The 11,027-nt window shown below is 40.4% G+C and overlaps 1 protein-coding gene across 1 annotated transcript in view; it reads right to left on the bottom strand.

Annotated features, from left to right (window-relative positions):
- NFU1 (NFU1 iron-sulfur cluster scaffold) overlaps nucleotides 1–11,027 on the bottom strand; it is a 19,583-nt gene that overhangs the window by 1,560 nt on the left and 6,996 nt on the right. The window contains exons 2-6 of the mRNA XM_009999351.1: nucleotides 9,045–9,148; nucleotides 6,440–6,575; nucleotides 4,005–4,071; nucleotides 3,096–3,210; nucleotides 2,044–2,107 (exon numbers count right to left, since the gene is read on the bottom strand). Coding sequence (XP_009997653.1) covers nucleotides 2,044–2,107; nucleotides 3,096–3,210; nucleotides 4,005–4,071; nucleotides 6,440–6,575; nucleotides 9,045–9,148 — 486 coding nt within the window. The remainder of the gene's footprint in view (nucleotides 1–2,043; nucleotides 2,108–3,095; nucleotides 3,211–4,004; nucleotides 4,072–6,439; nucleotides 6,576–9,044; nucleotides 9,149–11,027) is intronic.

Here is an 11,027-nt window from a genome sequence, read left to right as displayed (position 1 = left end):
CCCTACAGCCCTGGTTCAGATTTCCATACTTTGCTAGACTCTCTCAATTGGCAGCTCTTGGTTTCTAGAGGATATTAAGCAAAACAGATCTGCAATGAATAGAGCAGCACATGAAGTAACCACTGAAATTCTTGGGGTAAGCACTTTAGAGCAGGGCTTCATTCAGCCTGCAAAGAAGCACCAGTTTGCCTTGAGGCCCTGTCCGCAGGCAACAATGATTGCCTGGGTTGTGTGCCAAGTGTAACAGGTGTGTGTCCTACCACATGATGCATGTGCATCTATTACCTGAGGAGGGACAGTGATAAGAAGTCCTCAGGTGCTTTCATAAAGATCCAGTTCACCACAGTTTACACAGGACAGAAAAAAGCTCCAACTATATAAAAAACTTAACACTGCTATCCGGGGAAGAAACCAGCATCTGGTAAGATCACATCCCAGCACTATTAGCATTTATGCAGCCTGGTCTCTTTTGCAAGCAACAAATGCCCAGCAGTGTGACTGTATCCCCATAGCAACATTTTTCCAGACCAAGTTAAAACCACCAAGTTACTCTTAACAGAAGCTCTTTATGCTGATTTCCAAAATAACCCTTTCAAGAACTACACTCCTAGGAGAATAATCTACACATCTGACATGTTTATTAGCAACTCACCATAGCAAATCATCTCCATTCCAGAAAGCCAAAGAACATGACTAAAAATTCAATTTTTGTTATTTGAAATGTAACTTTTTTAACACACTACAGGACCTTTCAGACCTACGTTCCCTCCATCCTGCACCTTCTGACAACTTTTTTGCACGTATTTGTGATTGACTAAACAATAAATGCTCTGTATGTACAGCTGGTTTATATATAGCTGCTGTAAACTATCCTGCTATAAAATTAAGATAACTACTGCTAATATTCTCATCAACAGCTTCTTGGTTCACCAAGGGGTAGAGGGAAAGAAAGAGATAAATAAAAAAGTGGGGAAACCCAGAAATATGGGCAGAAATTCTGTGACCATTACAAAAGGCCACTGGGAAATGAAGGACTAATACACCAGAAGGAGCTTCAATAACCACATAGAAGAGAAGGGCCTCCCAAATGGTACTTTCTGTCATGGCTTTACAAAACAGCATACTTGAGTTACACACTTTCTACCTCTTTCCTTTCACAGGAAAATTAATCTCTGGGATAACCAAATTGGTATTTTTAAATATCACTTTTAAAAGTCAGTATCTAAAAAAAAAATTAAATTAAAAAGCCCAAGTTCATCCCAGCTTCTGGAAAAATTAAACTGAATTCCATTATTTTCACACCCACACCCAAGTTTCTGGTTGCTGTAATTTGTGAGCCAGGGAAGATGTCACCATCAGATACCACAGCTTCAGAAACACATCAGATGTTGTTGGCATCTTAAATGCCAAGTTGCTTATTCCTTTCAATTCACTTTGAAAGGCAACTAATGAGCATAAAAATACATTTCAGGTAAACAACATCATCCACAGCCACTCTTGAGACTTCATTAGTTACCAGCCATTTCTAAATTCAAGCTGTGTTAAAATATCAATAAAACTACAAAAGAAAGAAGGCCAGACAATGAGGGAAACACACTTATTTAAATTTAAATTTTCCTTTAGAGTATGATACAAGCGTTATCAACTGTGTTGGAATACTTGGAAGGGAAGGACAAGTATAATCAAGACAGACACTAATACAACAGAGGAAAAAGAAATTTAAAGGCAGAGATTATGGTGGTTTTGCTGTTTAAAAATAAGGAGGTTAAATCAAATGGACCTGTATATACACTGTTCCAAAATCACTCAGCAATAGGGACTGTTTATGGAGTTAAAGGACTTCAAAAGGACACAGGAAAACTAGACAGAAACTTTTCACTTGGAGGAAACGATTCTCAGGTCTGGCCAGTTTTGCACTTTAAACCCCCACACTAGATACTGAACCATGAAATCACACATATCCAAAGAAAAATGCACTGCTCCCTAAATAAATCCAAACCCCAAGAATAACCCGTTCCGTTTAGTAGAAATGTCCCAATTTACCTTATTCTTGTGTCCAGCAGCTCTTTAATCATCAGTACAACTTCATCATCTTCTTCTGATGCAGCTTAGGAAAAGAAAAATGTGCAAATCAGACCTTGGAGAGAACTCCAATGTATATGTATGACAATGTATATCCATGATGGCAGGATGAAATGGCACAAAAACACTGCTGAGATGTCTGAAACCAGAGAGCAGAAGCCTTAATTCACAGTATCTTTTTCTGCACAATCCTCTGCACATGTCAGGCTTTCAATGACAAAAACCAGTATTGGTTCAAAGTTCTCACCAGGCAAAGGCCTTGACAGACAACAGTTGTACCACCTTTTAAAGGAAGAAACAAGGAACACTCTAAAGGGATGCATGGATTAAGGCAGGATCCTCAGAAGTAAAGGTTTAGCACAATAAAAAAATCCCACAGGAGAAGAATTATGAACATGTCTGGGTTAGGAGGTTTGGATGCAGTTTTAAGCTCAAGTGAGAAAAACAAGGCAAAATACTGCCCTTGAGTTAAAAGTTAGTCTCAATTACTTTCTATTGAAGTTCGGAGAAGACTTCTTAGTATTTCTTCCTCATTTAAGGCCATAAACCTATCATTAAGACACAGACACTAAGCCTGGGCACACTTTTTTGATTCAAGGAGGGAAATAACCTTTGTAGGTGCCCATACAAAACAATAGGCAGCAACACCCCTTAACCTTCTGAACACAGCCTCAGCACCTGCAAAAATATCTCACACACACAAAGTACCACAGAACGTGGTGCCCACTGCCCAAACACACAGTTCAGCACAGCTCCTGTACACGTAAAATCCTACTACTACAGGAGATGAGAAGCAGCCTTCGTATCCATGGGTAAGCAACTCCTTCAGGCAGTGCAAGGGTGCTCCTGAGGACATAGCAGTCCTGCAACTTCTCTCCTGTGTTAATTTTGGCAGTTTTCACTTTAAATTGTTTTACACACTTTTCTGAGGGACAAATGGTGGCTCTTGTGGATGTCAGAAAATCTAAACCTAAAGGCAGATAACAGGCCTCTTCCTGTAGAGTTTGATTTACCTGTGTCTGTCCTGGGTGCCTCATCAGTAACTACAGGTAAGCCTGAGGCAAAGAAATCCATTATAGTTGCATAAATATCTGGTTTCAGTAAGTTCCAATCCAGCTCTTCACTCTCCTATGAGAATCAGAAGAAAAAAATCCACATCAATAAAAACAGGGTATGTATGTCCTAATAAGTTATACAGAAATTCTTCTTACACTAAAAATATCAGAACAGGCTCTCACATTTGCTGCATGGATTTGATTTCATAGTTTAATCAAGTCCAGCTCTGCCAAAAAAAGTTCAGCAAGACTCAACTGATAGTAGTCACCAGAAAGGTTTAATTGTTTGTAAATTATCATTCACTGTACTGTCCTGGGCTGTTCACACAGTAAGAGCAGAACCACACAGAACTTAACTGAAAAAAAAAAAAATCACAAAAAAACCCCAAAATCAGTTCTATCCTGACTCAAACCAGGACACCAGGCAATACTTGAGCTCTGCTGACATGAACTTCACACCTTGGGTAAACACAACACTGCCTGCAACGCCCTCTGTCTGTCCCAGCCACACAACCATGTTCTTTGTAAGTGTTCTCTGGAGATCACCTCACCCCTTCCTGCCCAACACAGAGCCAGCCTCCAAGGTTGCATTGCACAGGGCCTTGTCCAGTCCAGTGCTGACCATTTTCAAGATCAAAGAATCTACAATTTTCTGGGCAACCTACCCCAGTGCTTCTTCACACACCACAATGCAGGGTTTTTTTCTTCTATATTAAAGGCAATTCCCTTCATGCTGCTCGTGGACATTGACTCTAGTACTTCCACTATGCATGGTCAAGAGGCTGGTTTGATATCCTCTGTGGTCATCTATCAGGCAGCTGAATCTTAGCTCATCTTTTAGTACATCTGAATCTCTGTTCTGCTCACCTTGGTGATTGTGATGAAGTCTGGTCCAAAAAACACACTTTTCACTCCTTCAATTCTGAATAATTGCCTGTTTGAAAAACAAAACAAAAAATGCACACATGTTTCAGGCAAACTCCTAAAGACTTATTTAATCTGTCACAGAAAAAATGCATTTCTAGGCAAAAATAAGCACTAAACCTGAACCATTAAGAGAAACTGAGTTACTTCACCTACAGCTTACTCAGAGGCAGAGATGCTGTTGTGAAGCAACATAAATGGTTAAACTGACCCCATCTTAAAGACATTTACAAAATTCAAGACTTTTCCGAAAGATGTCTGAAAGAGTTCCCCCAGTTCATCTTTGCAGGCAAAATTATATTCTGTACATAAAAACATATTTCATCAGCATCAAAACTAGTAGGTACCTATTGTTTCAGGTAGGACTATTACAAATAAAAGGAAACAGATTAAAGCAAGGTATTTAAAGCAATTGAGCTCAATAAAAACTGCCTTCAATGCTGCTGCCATTAATAAAAGGATTAGTGCCCAGTCCACAAGGCCCTGATACACCAACTCACTTTGTGATATTTTTGTGATATCATCAATATTTTCAATTACTGTACAGCACATGAAAAATCTAAAGATTTAGTAAAGGCTCAGGATTCATACTGAATTGCTTAGATGGCCCACAGAAGACTCAAAAACCAAGTGGTTCATGAGCACAGTCCAAAGCAACACAAGAACTTAGATGATAGAAAACAGCATATTTTTGGCAATATTTTCAGCATAAAAAGTGGAATGGGAAAATTAAGACCAATTTCAACAAATGGCTAAATAAACCCTCCCCAAAATCATGTAAAGAATAAATAAATGATGCTATTCCTGAAGAGTAAAAAACAATTAAAAATAATTATAAGTAGGAAGTACTTGGATTTAAATACAGCATGAGGCTGCAAGAGTGTTTTTGCAATGGGGGGGAGGGAGGAAAAGAAAAGAGATTCTCCTGAGAGACTGAAAAACAAAAAATGCAACAAAAGAATTGGAAATCCTTTCACAAAAGTATGTGTGATGAAAAATGGCAGAAGAGATTTCACAACACCCATTTGAAAGAATTTCCACACATGAAACAGTTACATGTGCATTGGGCTTTTACATCACTAAACCAACTGGATTTTAAGGTTCCTTACAAAATTAAATTATGCAAATGCACCAAGCTATTAAATAATTTCTCTGCCCTCTCCTTCATAAAGCTTTTATTACTACTTTGGAAAATGAATATTCCCTTTTAAAATAATTCAGTATTCCATTTACAAAACACATAACCTGGGTTTTAGTGATAAAGGTAGATAAAATGTGCCATTAATCTGCACAACACACACAAGCTGTTTGCCAGGGTACACATTCTAGCACATACATCTTCTCTGATGACAACATCTGTTTGCAGATACATGACAAAAGCCACTTTCTGACAGGCAGTTGCATTCTGCAACCTGATGCACCTTGGCAGAATCAGATCCTGCAGCTTCAGCACTCCAGCAACACCTTCTGATGCTCTCAAAAACCTTTCACATTGTGTTTATCACTTGGAGCTGCAGAGCTTTGCTTGCAAAGATCCTGCTTGCTCTCAAAAAACTCTGCAAGAAACCTTTGGAAATGTCAGAGCTGCATGTTTGACAACCCTACAATTTCTGGGGAGAATGTCACATGGAACAGCTTCTACATTTGCATATGATTCTTCCAACATACAAAAAGATGCCTGAAGCTGGGATTTCTGCAGCATTTCTGGATTTCACCCTCACATCAAAGCCCTCCCACCCACATCACAGACACAGTTTCTCTTCAAAGGCTAAAGTGAAAGCAATGACACACATGCAAAATGGATCCTTCTAAATATTTCCAGAGAGGCTTGTGATGGTGTTCCATCCTGTACCAGGATGATCCTGTATCTGCTCAGCTACTCTTACTCCGGATCGTGTATCTTAGTAGTGAAAACTGCAAGTCTCAGGACCTGTTACAGATCCAGCCTGAAAGAATGGGCCCAAACTGGCTTTCCTTTGATCAAAACATCATAAACCTTTTGTGAAGGAAAAATTCTCTGGCTTTAAAGTTCATGCTAGCACCAACATCTGTCAAAGCAAGCAAGCTACTACATTTGACTTCTAGTATTTGGGGACTATTTACTTCTTTATGCTATTTCCAATTCTGAAAAGCTGCATGACTTACAAGTAACCGCTTGAATTAAGAGTATTCTGCTGGCAATGATTTTTCAAAATCAGGACCAAAGGTCTCACTGGAGATGCAGCAACTGTTCAAGAATACTCATATTTACAACTCTCAATCTAGTTGCATAAACAAGACCATGATGCATTTTGCTGTGATGCAGCCATAAAAACACCAGTTGCAGACACACAGCCCATACTGACCCCTCAAACAAATTAGGATGTCTTTAATGATACCTTGCTAAAGGTGAGCAAAATGCTGCAGCTGGTGTGGAGAACTCCATAGTCCTGGATTCCAACACTTCCTTCCCTGGAATAAATTTCAAACTATTTGGATTTGGTGTGTCCTGAGTTTGAATAAACAGGCCTCTCACTGGAAATTAAGAAAGAATAAAGAGAAGAAAAATAATGTAATCATGCCTAAGTAGGCTAAATGAAAAGTCACAGATCTCACCACCCTCACTGAAGGCCAAGAGATGCCACCTTAATTTCTCTTGTGTTTAGATTTTTTATGACCCTCATATGCTGTCAACTCTCTCTTCCAGCATTATCACTTCCTGTCCAAAGTATAATCAGTTTTACTAACTACTCTTGAAGATAGACATGATTTATGGAGTTTGGGTTTTATGTCATTTTTCAGCACAATAAAAACCAAGTATAATAACAGCTACACAGAAACACACCCTGCTCATAATATTTTCCACAGAGTGAAAAGCTACTACAAGCTATTACTTATCCTCCAGAAATTGAACTGGCCAAACAACTCAAAATAAAAATATTTACGATTCACTGGTAAAGATGTTTAAAAGACTAATTTTTACTGAAGGTTCCTTTATGGTACAGGGTATCTTTGATAATGGGCTTCATGGTTTCCCCAGACAATCTATTTCAATGCTTGTTTATTTAAAAGAATAGTTTTAATATACGCTCCGTTCTGGTACAGGTCTGGTTTTCAACAGAAGAGTGTAAAAAAAAACGTGACCTTGACTAAAATTTAATATTCTATGTTTAACGGTGTACATTTAATAGTGTATTTTCCTGCAGACACAGCATATGCATGTTGTCCCACAGAAGCTAAACATCAGCTAGGGACAGTCTCCCATCTTCTTTTAAGTTCTCCTTCTTTCTAACTCACCCCACATCAAATGACACAATGATATATACAAACAGTCAGGAAAGAAAAGAACACGTTTAAAATCTAAAAACATCCAGGAACCAATATTTACAATTATACTTCAGAAACAAGTTCACATAACTTCAAAATACAAGCAACAGAGGGATTTAAAACAGGAAAAAAAAGCTGACATTTTAATTTCTCTGAACTGCCATTTTGCTCATGACTCTCCAGTATTAGATGACAAATTCCACTACAAATACCAAATTGTTGCTGCACGTATCTGTCATGGTAACAATTCATCCAACTGGAACATACACAATGCATTTTATTTTATTTCTTAGCATGGAAGTGCTTAGCATGAAAATGAGAATAATAATTCCAACAGAACAAGCAACTAGTTAGCTTCATCCCTGATCACCTTCCAGATCCAGCTGGCATCCAAAGTGACATCCGGCCCAACACAGTTTACAAATAACCAACAGTGGGGGACTTGGATGGTGTAAATGGAGTACACTGTGCCCATTCTTTGGAAGCAACAGGTCACTATCAGTTATCACACATTGCTCTTTCATCACCTCTAATACTTAAAGCACAACCCAGCTCTCAAAAAAGGTGTTCACGTCTATTTGAAAAGGATTTCCTGCAGCTGGAGATCTGCCTTTCTAAGAGCAGGTTCAAGTCATTAATCAACCTGGAAAGTTCTTTGCACAGCTGTGAATAACCATTTGAAATGTATGATTCAGTAGTTGGTCACTGGCTGAATTTACAGCCAATGTCTATAGTTTCTGCCAATGATCTGCAGAACGCTGTGTATTCCCACTTGCTCCCCTGCTCAAGGTCAGGGAAGGCACCAAACAGGGGCCACCTTCAGTGGGACACCTGCAGGAGCAGGTACAATACTAAAGTCTACTCATCAGTCTGACTATTGATTAGAACTGAAATAGTGCCGGACAAGATAGGTTTGGACTTCTCTGAAATTTAAATTCAAAAGCAACTTCTGCCCGAGAAAATCTAAACACAATTTCTATTGGTGACTAATTTCATGTAACAGCACCTGCAGATTTTTTTTGTCTTCCTGCTACCACACTGGACAGCAGCTGCTGCAAAGATACAATGTTTATCTGCATTGCAAGTTTCACCCTTTTTTTTTTTTTCCTCTTTCTTTTTAGTTTTTGCCTCCAGCCTGCCAAAAAATGGGAGGTACAACAAATTCCACCTTAAATGTTGCTTTTTCAGGGTTAATACCAAGTTGTAGATAATACTAATGAAGAATCCCATTAGTGTACCATACATGGATGCATGTTCAAGAGAAGGAAAATTAAAAAAAGAAAATATTCCTTCATTTCCAGCCTTGCTAGGTTCTATCTAGGTGGCCAGCAACTTTATCTGACAAAGCTCAGCAGCTGAAGCAGGACAGAGTCTTTTACAAGAGCCATGTTTAAACTAAACTAGAAATTGAAGAAAGAGAAATGCAGCAAAGCCCAAGTAATATATTGCCCTTGTAAGTCTTGGCAGCTGAATGATAGAAAAAAACATGTATAATCATTCACATGATGAGCCATCCACATCTTATCCCCAAGCTCCAAATGCACCAGCACTTCATTACAAACCACCCAGGCAATGTTATTACACACCAATTTCAGAAAGGAGAGTAGGCTTTCATGATTATCACAAGACACAAAAACTCACAATGCACTCATCTGTTAAATTTTAGCTACTATTTACCTGCATTATGCCACACTGCAGATGGAAGAAACTTCTTTTGTGCAATGTGGTGGAAAGGCTGCCGAGTTGTCAAATGATCATCTTTTAACACTGTACGACAGACCCTAGAGAAAAAGAATTTTACTAGCAACTCCCAAATTGCAAGTTTGCACTTGCCACAGGAAGAGTTCACATGCTTCTAGCAACCCCAGAACTCAGCACGATGCTAACCTACCTTAAACCTCTCAGGTATGAAGCAAGCTCACAGGCTAGATCACAAAACGTTCCTTCTTCCTCTTTGGTCTCCCTCTAATTTCATAACAAAACAAACTACCTCTCAAATTTTAGCCACCTAAAAATTAATCTAGACTCCTTAACAGTCACTAAAGACAGGCAAATCTCCTAACTTAGCTACAACAAAAGAGAATAAATCATGCTACGGGAGCCTTTGTCGTCCTTTAGATAGCAGCAAGCACCTGCACCTCTAGTTTGGACTAAATACCTAATTTTCAGATGATGACAGACAGCCGAGATCAATCCAACTCCAAGCACCTGAGGCTAACTCAAAGGCAGGATTTACCCCTCAACTCTTTGGGTTCAGCTGGTTAAACATAAGACTCTCCTATATGACTCTCTGATATGAAGAAAAAATAAAAAACAAAACCAAAAAAAACTGGACAAAACTTGGATAAAAGATTAAAACTCTTGTTAGCTACATGTAGCAAGCCATAACTCACACCTGACCACCTCTGCGTATTTATTCCCTTTAGGGAATAAAGAAATTCCTGTACAAGTGGTGTTGCAGAATGAAAACAGACCAGTTATAAAGAGGCCCTGCTTAGCCACATAACTTCAATTAGCAGTCAAAACTGTCATCTGCTCAGACGAAGACTAAAGGGGGAGAGCAGAAGGGAAACAAGAAAAAAACAGGAAGATAAAAAGCAAGGCAGAGTGATGGAGTAACAGGTCTACCTTTCCAAAGTATAAATATTTGCATGTGCACTTGATTTCTGTAACTGTGTGCACAGCCAAGGGCAGCCTGCTATTTTGGAGCACAGTGAAAATCAGAAAATGTAACCAAACCCCAGCTCGTGTCATAGCACAGATAAATATCACATACAGAGGATTAATTATCTGTTCTCTCTCCTTCTTATCAAAGACAAAGCAGGGTAAGAAGGTAAGTTAAACAAATCACATCTGGAGGGGCTGTTACTAAGAGAGGAGGCTGATCCATCATCAGAAGAACTATACCTAGGCCCAGCCTCCTCAAACATGGAAACAAGAGAAAAAGCTCCATCTCCTGAAACGGGCTTCCCTGCTGCGAGTGGGGATGAACACTAAAAAAAAGGTATAAATCATGTGATTTGCTTACTTTTGTAGCCTTGATAACAGGCAGAGAGAGACCCCAATGGGACGTGTGAGGAAGGGCTCCCAAGAATAACGATTTCATAGCCCACGAGCACAGGGCCAGGTTTGCCCATCACCAGGGGCCTCTCTGCGTCTTCCCTTATTGCACAAACTTCAGCAACTACCGGGGGTGATTTCCCCTCAAGGTTTGGTCCCAAACAGGCGTGTGTGGCAGTGAACGTGCCCCTCCCCGCACGGCTCCTGTCCCGAGCAAAACGGGGGGGGCTTTACCCCTCACTGTGGAGTGACCACCCCTCGTTCGGAGCCCCGAGCACGCGTGGGGGGAACTTCCCCTCACGCAGCCCCGCACGGGGAGGCCTCGGCACCTGCGTGTCCAGGGGAATTAACGCCTGGCTCTCGTCGTGGGGCTGCGGGGAGAAACCCACTCTCACTGCCTGTCTGTAAGGAGGAGAAGGAAGAAGCAACGTGACCCTTCACAGGAAAGGGGAAGGGCGAGGGGAACGCGGCGCAGCCCGGGAGGTCGCGCTGCCGCGCGTCTGCCTCACGAACACCCCGCGGGGAAAGGGCAAAAGGGGACCCCTCCGCTCAGACAACCAACCAAACACGCTCCCTCCTGGGGGACGGGGCAGAGGAGCC

Source organism: Chaetura pelagica, unplaced genomic scaffold (genome assembly GCF_000747805.2).
Source record: "Chaetura pelagica isolate M959 unplaced genomic scaffold, ChaPel_1.0 scaffold526, whole genome shotgun sequence".
In the NCBI taxonomy this organism is placed as follows: Eukaryota; Metazoa; Chordata; class Aves; order Apodiformes; family Apodidae; genus Chaetura; species Chaetura pelagica.
The sequence above is the reverse complement of the archived record's forward strand: the minus strand, read 5'-3'. Positions and strand labels throughout refer to the sequence as shown.